Source organism: Brachyhypopomus gauderio, chromosome 20 (genome assembly GCF_052324685.1).
Source record: "Brachyhypopomus gauderio isolate BG-103 chromosome 20, BGAUD_0.2, whole genome shotgun sequence".
In the NCBI taxonomy this organism is placed as follows: Eukaryota; Metazoa; Chordata; class Actinopteri; order Gymnotiformes; family Hypopomidae; genus Brachyhypopomus; species Brachyhypopomus gauderio.
The window spans coordinates 11,363,959-11,378,728 of record NC_135230.1 but is presented as its reverse complement, the minus strand read 5'-3'; the positions used below and the strand labels follow the sequence as shown (position 1 = coordinate 11,378,728).

The 14,770-nt window shown below is 42.0% G+C and overlaps 3 protein-coding genes across 3 annotated transcripts; all 3 read right to left on the bottom strand.

Annotated features, from left to right (window-relative positions):
- On the bottom strand, positions 1-6,781 carry btla (B and T lymphocyte associated). The gene is made up of 6 exons (XM_076983089.1): positions 5,878-6,781; positions 3,912-4,250; positions 3,755-3,814; positions 3,444-3,566; positions 3,293-3,333; positions 1-3,197 (listed from the first exon to the last, which is right to left on the bottom strand). Exons 1-6 carry the CDS (start codon positions 5,957-5,959, stop codon positions 2,853-2,855), a joined length of 990 nt encoding a protein of 329 aa, XP_076839204.1. The 5' UTR covers positions 5,960-6,781; the 3' UTR covers positions 1-2,852.
- A 4,515-nt stretch (positions 6,782-11,296) lies between these two features.
- Positions 11,297-12,170, bottom strand: LOC143484395 (histone H2B 1/2). The gene has a single exon (XM_076983090.1). The coding sequence runs from the start codon at positions 12,168-12,170 to the stop codon at positions 11,796-11,798; it is 375 nt and encodes a 124-aa protein (XP_076839205.1). The 3' UTR covers positions 11,297-11,795.
- Positions 12,171-12,785: 615 nt separating this feature from the next.
- Positions 12,786-13,097, bottom strand: LOC143484054 (histone H4). Its single transcript, XM_076982516.1, has one exon. The coding sequence runs from the start codon at positions 13,095-13,097 to the stop codon at positions 12,786-12,788; it is 312 nt and encodes a 103-aa protein (XP_076838631.1).
- Between the last annotated feature and the right edge of the window lie 1,673 nt (positions 13,098-14,770).

Genomic DNA, 14,770 nt, shown 5'->3' with positions numbered 1-14,770 from the left:
GAAGAAAGACACTGAACATACATGCATTGATATTGATAATGGAACCCCTTTTATTGCAAATTTTGGAAGTGGATTTTATAGATTTAGATATAGGTTTTAAAATGGTAAGTGAAAATCCATATCTATAACACAAACAACATATTTTGCATGGAAAAAAGTAATGATTTGGCTTTGAACCGGAGTCAATTTTATTTTCAGAAAACTTAAAAGTTCCTTTTAAAGAACCAAGAATTCCTACATCCTAAATATGACTGGAGCGTCAGACAGAACTCAGCAATGATGACCAAAACATTTGCCACATCACTGAGCTTATACAGAGTTGAGAGCAGAGAAATCCCAGAAACCCATGTGGGAGAATAGTGTTTGGGATCAAGAACCTATACACTGCTCTACAGTGTCTGAATGGGCTTTTATGTCATGGTTGGCTCATATGACATTGGTGAAAAATACTTACAGCACAAACTTCATAATCTGAATATTCCCAATTTTACACCCAGTAGTCTTTGTTTGTTTAAAGATACATTAAGATTGTGTATTGTGGTTTTTTTTATACTACTGAAATGGAAAAGTCAGTAGTTTGAATTTTTGCTCTAGGGCAGGTTAGAAATAAAACAAATCTATGGCAGATGTTGTTTTCTTTCTTTTTCAAACCTCCACTCTCCCTTTCATTGTCATTTTGAAGAGCAATTAGAATAATTAGTGACTGCAAGCATCAGAGTTCTGCACTTGCTTTAAAGGCAAGGGGGTTTCTGCATCACATATACTTTGGTGAGTCCCCAATGCAAACTCGCTGGACTCTGTCAGATCATCACGTCATTCTCAACAATTCTTTATTCAGCTGTGCTAGAGCCACTATTGACTCTGAATGAAACTCTGCCGTGTGACAGACATCAGCCTTTTGACGGGCCGGGGCGAAGAGGCGAGGACCAGCGTGTGAGCTGTTGATCTTCTCAGACTCGCATGCTCTGCACTCGTGCTCCTGAAAGCCGCAAATCAAACATCCTCTAACGCCACCTCCTCCGACCTGCCACAGCCGTCTGAGGTAGATACGGTGCTTACTTCAAACACCCCAGAGACAAAAGAAGCATCTTCATTAACCAGCAGGCACACAGACACAACCAGATACAAAAACCCAGATGTGAAAGGATGTTCTGTATAATATAGGAACTGTTCATTTGAACTGAAAGTAGTCCAATTCTCTTATTTGGGTCTGATGTGAAATGCATTTTAATGGAACTGAGAATTAACTTTGCACTTTTTGAATTTTTGAGGTTGGGCGTGAGGCGTGAGAAACATATAAGAAACATACAGTGTGCTGTCTCATTGCCTAATCGCCTGTTATTAAAGATGTCTTGAATGGCATTGACACCTGCACACAAATCTACAGTTCCCTACTCAAACCAACCGTTGTACTATCACAAAAACCAAACCAACCTCAGGCCAATTGCAAAGGAACTTGTTTCTTTAGCCACTCTTTTCGAGTCATTCATGTCTATGCTATGCTGTGCTACTTACAGTCTGTAGAATGTATTAAACTTTTGCCCTCTGTGGCTCTTGAATGATTGCAGTTGTTGCTGAGGGTCATGGCAGTCACACACTGTATTATCAAATGTGTGAGGCCAAATATCTTTACATCAATTTCATGTGAGGTTATTTGAGGAGCAATCTTATTTGAATAGCACGGTTTTATTATTTTTATTTACCTTTGAAAATAATTGCCAATTGCCAATTTCACCATTTTCAGTTTAAGTTCCATCCAGGATACATTTGCTGAAATGGATTTCTATTTTCCATATGCTTTACATTACACTATAGTGTTGGTTTCACAACATTACAGATTGAGTAGCATTTTGTGTAATTCATGAGTCCAAACCGCAGAGACTTTTGCAGAACCCTATTTTAAGGGAATGTGCCACAGAGATTTATCACACGTGCACAGGCAGGACAGATGAAGTGTCACCGTGCTCATCTGCCCTCACTACAGGCGGAGGTCACGCTCACTACACCCTCCCACAGGTGTCAGTTATGCGACAGCGTGTTCCATGCATCACCAGCTCCCCTTCCTCACACAGGAAGTGTGAGTGTGTGTCGTAGTGCTTGTGGGTGCTTTGCTCTTTGTGCTCTGCACAAGGCTGTCCCATGATGCACTTGTACACCATCCAGGCCTCGTGCAGAGAAATCGGGTCTGAATGTTTTTTTTTTTTACGATACGCAGCGCACGTCTGCTTGGTCACCTCCAGTCAGGGACCCGTCTTTGTCTCCTCAGCGTTAAGAGGGCTGAACCAACATCACTATTTACCTTTTACACGATGATAATAAAAAATGAGCAAAAGTAATGCAAAAATAGGTTGAATCTGACTAAATTATTTCAAAACAATCCCATAATACTGTCAAGATGTTTTCACGTCTTTAGATGTGAAAAAAACAGGGCCTCAGATGTATCCCAGACAGACCTGGGGATGTCGTGGAATAAGCTCGGCAGAGGAGGACATGTTAGCATTGTGTCTGTTCTCACAAAGTTGATCAGCTTCAGAACAAGCAAATTTGATTTTAGGGATTCAGTGTAAATGTAGCACTCATTATCTTACAGAGTATTATTATATTTACAGTAGAAGCACATCAGGTTACATAAATACATACGTGTGTTTTTGGAACATTTATAATGTAATGCCCCAGGTACATATTCATTATCCCTCAGTCCTGCCTCACAATATCTGTGATAATATTATATTCTGGTCAGAGTGCTACATTCAAATTCTACTCCCAGACCAGCTCGTCTTATTCATGTCCAAAAAATAAAAATAAATAAAATAACAGCTGATCTCAGATCAGCTTAAGTCTTCAGTTGGATATTATGACGTTTTAATTGCGGCGTACTCCGAGGTGTCCAGCTCTGAAAGAGAGACTTTTATTGGTCGACGGACTATGGCCTTGTGGTTCAGGGAGGCGTATACCAGTGGGCTGTCCTCTTCCTCCTCCTTCACGTCGTCCTGCTCACGCCTTCGCCCTGGTGCCACCTGATTGGCCAGACGGCTTCCCGCCGAGGGGCGGTCTCTATGAGATGAGGCCCTGGTAGGTGGGATATCATACATGCTGGATGGACTGAGGTGGGCAGGCAGACTGTGGGTGTTTCCTTGCTGATGACTAATGGCATTGTTTATGGGATTAGGAATATATGCCACTTGCGTCGCTGTATACTGTAAAGCAGATGCAAATATGGTGACACACTGCCAGTGAAGAAGGATGCTTCTATTTCCACCAGTAGAGAGTCTAACAAACTGACATACTGTACCTGATTCTCAGCTGTCCTCTCTTTCCTTGATGTTTTGGGTCCTATTCAAGTGTAAAAGATGATTATAAATATTAACCAAAACAGTCCTGCACCAAACCTCTCTGCACATCATGTATTATGTTAAAGAAGAAGAAAAAAGAGCCCTACATACGTTGGCATTTAATGATGAGCAGAGATCCAAGCATCACTGTTGCTACCACCAGCAGAATCCCACCACAGATGTAGACATAGGGCAGCAGAAATGACCAGTTTACATTATCACTTTCAGACCCATCTGGAACAAATACATTTAGCAATTCTGTGAGAGTGGTATTTCAGTGACTTAATAATAAGTCACAGAATAAAATAATTATATTGACGTTTTAATTAATTTAATTATAATATTTAAATATTAACATATTCACCCAATTATAAAGCTGTGAGTTTGTCTGCTTGTGAGATAAAGCATAAAAATGAACTTACTTGGTTTCGTTAGATTTCTTTCAACTTTGGTGTCCATGTTATCTTTAGTTGTTACAGAGTCTGTTAGGACAACATGATTTGAGTTTATGTTTGAACAAAAATATGTTTGTATGTGTGTTTGTATGTGTGTGTGTGTACATAAGTTAAAGTGTTTTACCTGTCACAGTAACATTGATATTATGGCTTACAGTGGATACATATGCATCTACTTTACACCTGTAAATACCACTGTGAGAGGCAGATAAGTTCCTGAATATCAGGAATGAGATCCTTTTATCCCCAGTAATATTCCTCCATTCTGTTATGGTGTGACTGGAGTGATTCAGAAGTTTGCAGTCATTCCCATTATCAACTTTGCACCATGACACTGATGTGTTTTTCCAGCAGTGTGGATCAGTGGTGACGGTACAGTTGATCTTCAGGAGCTGCATTGGTGCTGCTCTCCACACTGTGTTACGAGGCACAGTGAGAGTTGCAATACACTGATGTGTGGGCTCTGAAATACAATGAGATAAAGAGAGAAATTAAGAATATTATGAAATATGTGTAGATTTATACTAGTGGTTGATAAAGGGTTAACTGATCAATACACACACAAGAGGAGTGTTAGTCCTATTTAACAAAAACACGTCCCTGAAGACGTCCTCCAAATGTGACTGTGAATGCCCTCTGAATATTATTTTGTTGAGTTGCAATGTTATAGAAGATGTTATTATAGGACGTTTGTAGGACATCCTGGTAAAGACCAGGAGACTTTGCAGGGATGTTTGTGGGACATAATTTAAATATTGTATATTCACCTGTTTTAACATTATGGTTCCCTATTAGTGCTATTTATTGTGAATTATTTTATGTGAAATCGTAGATTTCTCATCAGAATCTAATCTAATCTAATTTAATGGGAATTCACAGAACATTTTAAGCAGTTATTTGCAGGGCTTAAATAATTTTTCAGTTATTTGTAAATGCACTTTCAAACTTCCAGTTCTCCATGTACTGATTCAGTCTTCAAAACTAAAAATAGTACGAGTAATTTGTTAATATAATTTTGAAAGGAAAAAAAAGTTCCTGAAAATTAACAATTGCGTGGCCCTAAAAGAAAAAAAATGGCACTGAAGTCCACAAGACAGTTTTACCGACTGTAGACACTGCGAAGGATAAGAAAGTTTTTTTTCCTCATTTCTCAAAATCACACTTTTTTGTGGCATTTCTTTAAGTAGGAGTGTGTTTTACATTATAAGGGGGAGTCAGAAGCAAGGTGAGCCCCCCACCTCCTCCATCTGGGTCTAAAAGGCACGTCCTGTTTTTAACACATTCACTTCTGTGCAGCGTTTGTTTTTGTGCAGCGTTAGACCAAAAAATAAGATGAACTCTCTGTTTCAGTGACTAGGGAGAACTGAAATCTTAAACCTGCATATTTGCATAAAATTCCATGTTTCAAAAAGAATGTAAGGTTTCAGCTGTGTCTATTTTCTCAGAACATTTTTCTGAGAAAAACAAAAAGTTGTTACTGCAAGCCTGCAGTTACTGAAAACACATACTGCTATGTACAAGATTACCCTGGTTTCAATAAAACCACATATAGTAGAGACAGGCAGTAAGGTGTGAGCTATTTTTAAAATAGGACAGGCCTCACCTAAGCCACTTCATAACATCCGTTTGAACATTTATAAATTTCATACTGTTAATCCAACAAAGATGTTTAACTATTCATGACTATGTAGACCTTAATCTTCGATGTTCTAACAAGTGACCCAGAAGCCCCCTGCAGATGTAGATGAAGGACATGTTGCTGGGTAACATTGTTTACCCACAAGCTGCATCACAGCAGGACGCTGGTCCACACGCCCGTAGTCCCCAGCATTTCAAACTGAACAGTAAAGAGCTCATCATCCTGCCCCCTGCCCTTATCCTGCCCTCATCCTGCCCCGTCCTGTCCGCGTCCTTTGTGAACAACAGAGCTTCATAGATGGTGTGAATGCTAAGTTGTGAATCACAAACCTGATGAATAAGTGTTATCTGCTGGGTTCACAATACACATATGTGCATACAGCACCGTGTCATCTAAACAAACTTCAGCCTGTGTGTCATGAGCGAGACGGGCAGACGGGACCCTGACCTACCTGGAGAAATACCAGTAGCCAGCAGCAGGACCCACGGCAGGACCAGAGTGCATGTGACGAGATGGAAGCCACAGGGCTCCATGGATGTTTGAGTTCAGGTGTGCTGAGAGGTTCTGGCGTACAGAGCGGCACATCCCCCGTCCGAGCAGCGCGAGCGTGGCGTGTCCACGGGAGGAAGAGCAGCGTGAAGATGTGAGCTCTTCACTGCTTCTGCTCCTTTGTCTCATCTGTCTGAATCAATACTTCTCTTTCGCTCTCTTGTTTCTGCTTTCTGACACCCTCGCCGCTCTTACCTCACCTCCTGTGTGCTGTGGTTATCATCTCCACTCGAGTGCTGTCGCAACAACGCCACCACATGGAGCACTACTGAACAGCTACAAGTTTCTACACAGGAACTGATCTAACCTTTCTCATGTTATTCAAATAAAGTTACGTAATAACATTTAAATATACGCTAGCTGTTTTCTCTAAGATAGATAACAGTCACGTTACATTGTACGTTATGTGGGCTAATGTACATTATGTACGTTTTTCAGGAAAGACGTAGTTTTAAGATCATCTAAAATGAGAAAGAGAGTGTGCATTGTGATATTTGCATCATCATCTTATCTTAGTATTACAAAGCATTTGAGAAAGTAGGCCAGGCAAATGGCTCATCATTTCTTTGACGGCATTCACTTTTGCATTGTACACTACAGTCACTGCAAATGCCATGCTAAATAAACCGAAAACCTTCATAAAAGTTCTTTAAATACTGTTTTGTGCATGAAGAATCAGGGTGTCTCTTTTAGGTACTTAACAGTAAAACGTTGGCCTTGTCCTGTCTCGTCTTCCTCACTGATGAGAGTGGTGGATCTGCTAGGTGATTGTTTCTGATGTCAATCTATCCCCTCCTATTTATGCAGGCAGGCAAATTTGAACAAACAGGTTTGTGTGTAGCTTCGCCAATGAGTCAGATACTGCCCAGAGATTATTGTGCCCCACCAGGCTTTCTGTGCTAGAAATAACACAGTTACTCACAATCTTTATTCACAACTGTCATATTTGTAACCTGTTTTTTTTATTATCATTTTAGAGTTTACAAGCAGTTCACACACATATTCCACACCAGGGAATCTACACTGTGACTTCTACTAATTGTGTTCGCTGGGTATGTTAAAGGCTGACATCGAAACATTCAAGGCCTAAATCCTAAGGCCCCCAACCACAGCCCTGCTTCTAATGCTTCTGCTTTTCCGTTCTTCTTCTTCTGGGGTCACGGCCACACTTCTCTGATGACCTCGTGATTGCCTCTGCACCTTGTCTCCTTGTTTTCTCATGCTGATGCAGTTTTCAAAGCTTCTTTTTTTCAAGAGCATGATTATGCTTGTCTTGATCACACATGATCAACTTTAAGACACTGGCCCAAGTTTGTTGCTATATATGCAAAAGTAAGTAAACAGAAGAAAACATATTCCCTGACAAGACCTTTTCTTTCTTTCATTCCACACCTACACCTATTTACACAGCGTTTTTATCATTCTCAGAGGTTTCTTATCCTCTTTATAAAATTGCCATGTTAACCTTCCATTTGATTTAAGCTTGTGTTAGTTATGCCAGAGAGGCTCTATATAATATATATATATCTGTAATTAAGATGGTAAATTATTGCATCTTCTTCAAATTCTTACGGATGCACGAACAGAAGAATCTACTTCAGTGATAGAAGACAATTTTCACCGGACTCCTTCCTATTGGCCTATATCAACTGAGATTTCTGAGGCGAGTTCAAATTCGGCTGAGATGAGTGAAATGTTTTCAGTGGTGGCTGCTGGTCATTGAAAGAGGGGAAGCTCATGGTCAGGTTAAATTTTAAAAATGTCAATTTATTTATACATAAATTCTACTGTCATGTAGGGCTACGCCCCCCTCCCTGCATGTTTTCATTAAATTTTTCAAAAGCAGACTGAGCATCTCACTGCTGAATTCAGCGCTGCTGAATTTTACCCACACTATCGATATTGTTTGCCATGCCCAACTTTCTGTCAATGTTTACTATATCAGTTGTTTCATGCACGTGTGATTCAAAATTTCATCTGAATTTCATCTCTGCTCTCTTCAGAAACTGACTGCAAGAGCAGAGATCTAGTCATTTTAGACAGAATGAGACAATTCCAGACATCAGCTGTGTTTTCTGGTATGTGTGGCCAGGACAAATTTCCTTCAAGATGATGTTCTAAAGCATTTGTAGTCAGTGAAATGTTAATACAACTGTACACATTTGACCATTTAATTTGACATTAAGCTAAACATCCCTTGTAGATTTTAGAGAAATCTCCTAAGCCTTTATGAGGCAGATTTCTCTGAATCCAATTACCAAATAGCTGGTGCAAGTCAGAGATCTGACGAACTCTTGAACATCCCACCACGAAATCCACGGCATAATGAAAGGGTTAGAAGAGCTTGTCACTGTGAGCATAGGTCACTGAATCAGTCTCATCAGATTGAATCAGATTGCACCTGATCAGATTGCACCTGATCATCCTCCATCAACTCTGTGTTGACTAGATTTTCAGTGAACAGTTTCAGGAAAAAGCGATACCAACAATTGCTGATGTTTTCCTTACAACAGAAGGACAGACTATGGCCTCAGTGTCAACACGGTGCCCTAAAGGTCCCAGCCCTGTCAGTGGTGAGCCTGACATGCCTCTTCATGCCTTATTCTGCACATTGAGGTCTACAGAGCTCCTCAATTGGTACTGCAGAACTGCCCACAGACTCCATTCCTTGTCAGATAGATTCCATAAGTTCAGAGATTGTAGAAAAATGGATGTTTTATATCATGTCTGAAGGAAGATTTATTTATCAGTCAGGCCTGGTGATACTGGCATTTTGGCTAGATCAGCTCCTCCTCAAGAAAGCTTACACTCAACTGCTTGAAAGATCCACAGAAAAAAAATTCACAAGATGTTTGGATTTGTTGCTGAGCTCCAAGAGTTGATCTTTGACTTGGTCCTTTCAAATCAGCCAAACATGATTTGCAGAGTCTGTTGTCTGAATTCAGTTCAAATGAAAGAAAACAAGTTAGTGATTCTCAGGAATTAGTTTCAACAGTTCCCATCAGAGTACACAGGCTTCTGAATTGAAACCAGAATCCATAATTTCACAGGTGCTCATGAGAAATTGTGTTTCTTGTATATCTGCAGACTAAGTAAAGTTACTCAGATTGTGAGAAATATTCTAATCTAATGCATGTCTGCAGAGAGATTTGATTTTTAAACAAAACATGGAAATCCGCACCCTTGTCAAAAACACAAATAGCAGTATCCCTCTTACCAACTGAGTCTGTAAAGGATTTCCCATATAAAACAACATGCATGCAGTGTTCCTGTCCTTCTCTTAGAACAATCAATGACATGGACAACAAACAATGACATAGACAAAACTATACAAATCTATAAGCCCGTACACATGGTACACATTGTACACATGAGCCCACCAAACCAGGCAGTGCTCTGTATGTACCTTTCATCCAGCTAGGGTTAGAGCAATATGATTTCTCTGTGTTTTCCAGTTTGTGCTCTTTATAGCTGTTTGTCACACATCCATGTTACCTTGACTGAGCATGGAAATATCACCTATCCAAGTGTTGCATCAGAAAAAGATCCACTCGTGGTCACAACAGTGTTTGGTGCAGCTCAGGACGTCATGGTGTGTGACAGTGTGGCCTGAGACGTTGAGAGCAAGCAAGAAGTTGAAGGAAAATGTCTCACAAAGACTAAGATTCACTCATTTGGAAAAACAGTTTCACTGATGGTGGAGAGTCAGAATGACGCTGTGACTTTGATGCTTTCAGAAAGCCAAGATGATGATGTTCAAATAAACGGTAATAATGACAACTGATACTGAACAAGAGGAGAGTAAAGATGTGAAGAACTGCTTCAAACTGACTGGACTATAACCACACAGCCAATAATGGACTGTATGGATACAGGGATGTTAACAGTTTTTCAGTGGCCAGTGCATGTTTAAACAGGCTTTTACCTCAGCAGGCTCTCTATTGTAGATCAATTTACTGAAGTAGTTTTTTTTTTTAAATAATAGTAAATTTATTTTATGGTGGAAGTTCCTTAAACTTGACATTGTCCTTAAAAAAACCTTTACTTTTCTACTGAATATTGCATGACATTCAGCTCTGCAGTTTACAGATATCACTTTATCAAGAACATTTACTTCTTATTACAGTGAAGCTGTGGCCTTATTTCAACCACAAATTTGACCATTTAATGTGCTGTTTGATTATTTCAGGCACATGGTAAATAACTCATACATTTGATAATTTTATGAGTTAAACCACAGTAGACTTTCTGTCCCAGCAAGGACATGACAACAAATTTCTATGCTGTGTGTATGTGTATACATATAGTGGTGCCTGACAGATTGTGCACACTTTTGGTTTTGAACATAAATCTAATGTAAATCTTCATCAGACTGTCACACTAAATGAATGAGTGTTATTGTTTGTCTTATTTGTTTGATCTGGTTCTCTTAATCTATTTTAGGACTTCTGTGACAATCTGATAAAGTTGTAGGTCAAATTTATGCATAAATATAGAAACTTCTAAATGGTTAATAAACATTTCACTTTTCTGAGAGAATCTTCTGTTTCAGCTGATTTTAATTTCTGTAAATCAATAATGGTTATCAAATGTATTGGATATATGAAAAGTTACTCAGAAAGGTAAATCAAAGTTTATTTCTGACATACTGCACATAGTAGTATATGGTACAACCAGTGGCGGACTTAGAAATTTGGGGGCTCAAGGCGAATTTTGCTAGGGGGCCCATCAACATTAATATGCGAGAAATAAGTTAGCTAGTCAGGGGGCCCATACAGTGGGCTGCAGTGGGAGGGGCCCAAGGCAGTTGCCTAGCCATGCCTCTATGCAAAGACCGCCTCTGGGTACAACCAGGAGTGAAATGTGTTGACCACTGCCCCCTCACATGAACCACTTAAGAGGATTTAGCTCCACACTACAGTCATTCCAGCCCTACTGCAGACCAGCTCTCCCATCTGCATGTATCTGACGCCCCCTGTTGGTGGATCAGACTTCCTAACTGACAGAAATCAGCGTTTGAAACTTGGAAAACGTGTCTGACTCCCGGACCATCAGGGCTCACTCCACACAAAGCCCTGTCCTTTCTCCCCTACTCTTCTCCTTCTACACAAACAGCTGTGCCTCCATAAGGCAGCCAAACTCTTGAGGTTTGCTGATACCTAATCTCTGGTGGGGATGAGTCAGCCTACAGCAGTGAGATAGACAAACTAATACAGGTGCATCTCAGTAAATTATATCATCAAAAAGTTAATCAATTTCAGTAATTAAATACAAAAAATATAAAACGCATATATTATATAGATTCATCACAAACAGGGTGATCTATTTCAAGTGTTTATTTCTGTTAAATGTTGATTATGGCTTACAGCCAACAAATACCTAAAATTCTCTCAAAAAATTTGAATATTAGACCAACTGAAAATAATGATTAATTCAGAAATGCTGGCCTACTGAATGCAGCGTGGCATGGAGGCGATCAGCCTGTGGCATTGCTGGTGTTATGGAAGCCCAGATTGATTTGATATTGTAATTTATTGAGGTGCACCCGTATTCTGGAGCAAAATAACCCTAGTCCAACTAGAATGCCATTGTAGATAAACAATCCTACAACTACAAAAATGCAACAAATTCTAGTCTACTTAAAAGTAGTCACCATGGTCAATGAAGACAATACTTGGCAAGATAAAAACGGCGCCAAATGGGAATTACAAACTGTCTAGGTCATCGTGCCGCATGTACAATTAGAAAATGGAAACTCTTTTGGCGAAAGTGTGGGTGGCTCTTAAAAGAGCCGTTGGTTTTAAGTGGCACTGTCGCGCTTTACTTGGAGCTGGTATACTTGGTGACGGCCTTGGTGCCCTCAGACACGGCGTGTTTGGCCAGTTCTCCAGGAAGCAGCAGGCGCACGGCGGTCTGGATCTCCCTGGAGGTGATGGTAGAGCGCTTGTTGTAGTGGGCGAGACGAGAAGCCTCACCAGCGATGCGCTCGAAGATGTCGTTCACGAAAGAATTCATGATTCCCATCGCCTTGGAAGAAATACCGGTATCAGGATGGACCTGCTTCAGGACTTTGTACACGTAGATAGCGTAGCTCTCCTTCCTGGTCTTTCTGCGCTTCTTGCCTCCTTTAGCCGCCGTCTTGGTCACGGCTTTCTTGGATCCCTTCTTAGGAGCGGACTTCGCAGGCTCAGGCATTGTAGTTGTAGAAAAACGAACAACAATAAAAAACGGCGCGAGAGCACATGGTTTATTTAGACTCTGGTATGCTAATTTGAACACGCCCGCCCCTCTGCGGGGATGGCAAATTATTACTGGCCAGAAACAACCCCTCCTCTCACACGGACCTCCTATCGTTGCTCCATCACTGTATCGCGACGGGGTAGCGTCTTTTAATTCCGCCCCAGCCATAGTTCTGGGATTTTTCCTTTTTTAAATTATGCTTTGTGATTAATCAATATTTGAGCATTGCAACGTCCCATCAGCATGTTAATAATATTAAAAGTATTGAATTTTCCGCGTGTCTTGGAAAGAAAGCACAGAAAGCTAGGCTATGCTAGCTACGTCACTGTTTCTCATTCGCTTTGTCATATCGCACTTTTCTACTCATGTAAGGAAGAGTGTTTTAAAATGACAGTGAGGCATTTAAACTTAAAATCCTACAACATGCAAAAATTTAAATGAGTTTATTAGCCCTTTATCAGTATTAATTCGTTCAACATTTGTAGGTACGAAGACATGGAACAACTCTTTTTAACGGATTATATGGGTGGCTCTGAAAAGAGCCGTTGTTTTTCGTCTTTAGTTCAGGGTTTAACCTCCGAAACCGTACAGAGTACGTCCCTGGCGTTTCAGAGCATAAACCACATCCATAGCGGTGACGGTCTTTCTCTTGGCATGCTCGGTGTAGGTGACCGCGTCTCTGATCACATTCTCCAGGAACACTTTGAGAACACCACGGGTCTCCTCGTAAATCAGACCAGAGATACGCTTGACACCGCCACGACGAGCCAGACGGCGGATAGCAGGCTTAGTAATGCCCTGGATGTTATCACGGAGAACCTTGCGATGACGCTTAGCGCCTCCTTTCCCAAGTCCTTTACCACCCTTTCCTCTTCCAGACATAGTTACAGCTTCTTTCACCACTTAAAGAACAGTGAAACAATGAAGCTCTAACGTCTAGCGCGCCGATATTATTCTGCTCTAAAGGACCTGCTTGAAGACACTAGAGCACTGGAGGAGGCGGCGCTAAATGCCAAGATCATCCAAACGCCTCCACGTTTAGACGAACTGGAATAAGGGCTCCACACTAAGTCACAAAAAGTATTGTAGCGTGTCGGCGGGAGTGTCAGACAGGTTTTGTGTGTTCATCTCAACTCTTTATTGACTGCTTTATGAAGAGTAAGGGAAGAGTCACACAATCACTTAACGTTTTTGTTGTTGCATTCACATAAACCATTCGAACTAGGTCATCACGCTTCCAACATGATATGAACACGGCCTAACAGTGCTAAAATAAACACAAGTGACTGTACGGAACAGACACGTATGACCAAAACACATAATAAAACCACATAATAACATAATTCATCACATTTAAACGAAGAACATTCACTCTTTTAGCGCCATGCTCCACCCCTATACACCAGTGGCAACGCCACATAGCTCCCCGCCAAAAGGTCAGCCGTCCCGGCGACCCATAAAACAGAAAAAACAACAGTCACCTTAAAGAAAGAAACAATAATCACAGGTCCACCTCAAACTCTATAAGACGGCTTGGCGGCCTCCGCGTCCGCTGAGGCCGGGCAGGAACAGTCAGTGGGGAGACGTGGGCAGTTGGAGGTCCCGGGGGCGTGACAGCGGTCAGCGGTGTCAGGGGGTCAGTGCAATGTCCAGCCCCCGGCAGCTTGGGTTTGTAGGGGGCAAGACGGTCACGGTGAACAACCAGGTGTCGCCTGCCTCAACGAATCCTGTACACTACCTCCCCCAGTCGTGACAGAACTGTGCAGGGTCCCACCCATGCAGACTGCAGCTTCGGGCAGAGACCCTTCCTGCGTTGCGGGTTAAACAGCCACAAGCTTCTATTCACCTCCAGCGGCTCCCCCGCACAGCGTGTATCATACGCGCGCTTTTGCTTTTTTGCGCTAGTCTCCCTCTGGTTCACCCTGGTCATCTCATACACCCCATGCAGCGTGGACAGCAGGTCGGTGACAAACTTCGGCCCGGGCTCGTGACTCCCCCCCCCGTTTGGGGGTGCACCGAAAACCAGATCCACGGGGGTACGTAGCTCACGGCCAAACATCAGTAGCGCCGGGGTAAACCCTGTTGTCTCCTGTACCGCGGAGCGACATGCTAGCAACACAGCAGACAGGTGCCTGTCCCAATTGCGCTGGTTCGCGCTCGTGACCATCGCGAGTTGTGTAGACAAAGTTCTGTTGAAACGCTCCACCAACCCGTTGCACTGAGGGTGGAGCGGAGTGGTCCTGGTCTTTCGCACACCCAAAACCCGGCAGACTTCGCTTATGACTTCCGATTCAAAGTTTCTGCCCTGGTCGATGTGTAGCTCTTCAGGCACCCTGAAACGGCAGAAGAATTCAGACACCAGTTTGTCAGCCGTAGTGACCGCGCTTTGGTCGGGCACAGCGTGAAATAGTCCACCGCGACCAGGACGAAAAGATTGCCCGCATCAGTCACCGGGAACAGCCCTAACACATCAACCGCCACATGCTCCATCGGGCTGCCGGACTGCAACGGTATCAGCGGTGCTCTCGCCGGCCTCGCCGGTCCTTTCTTTGCGG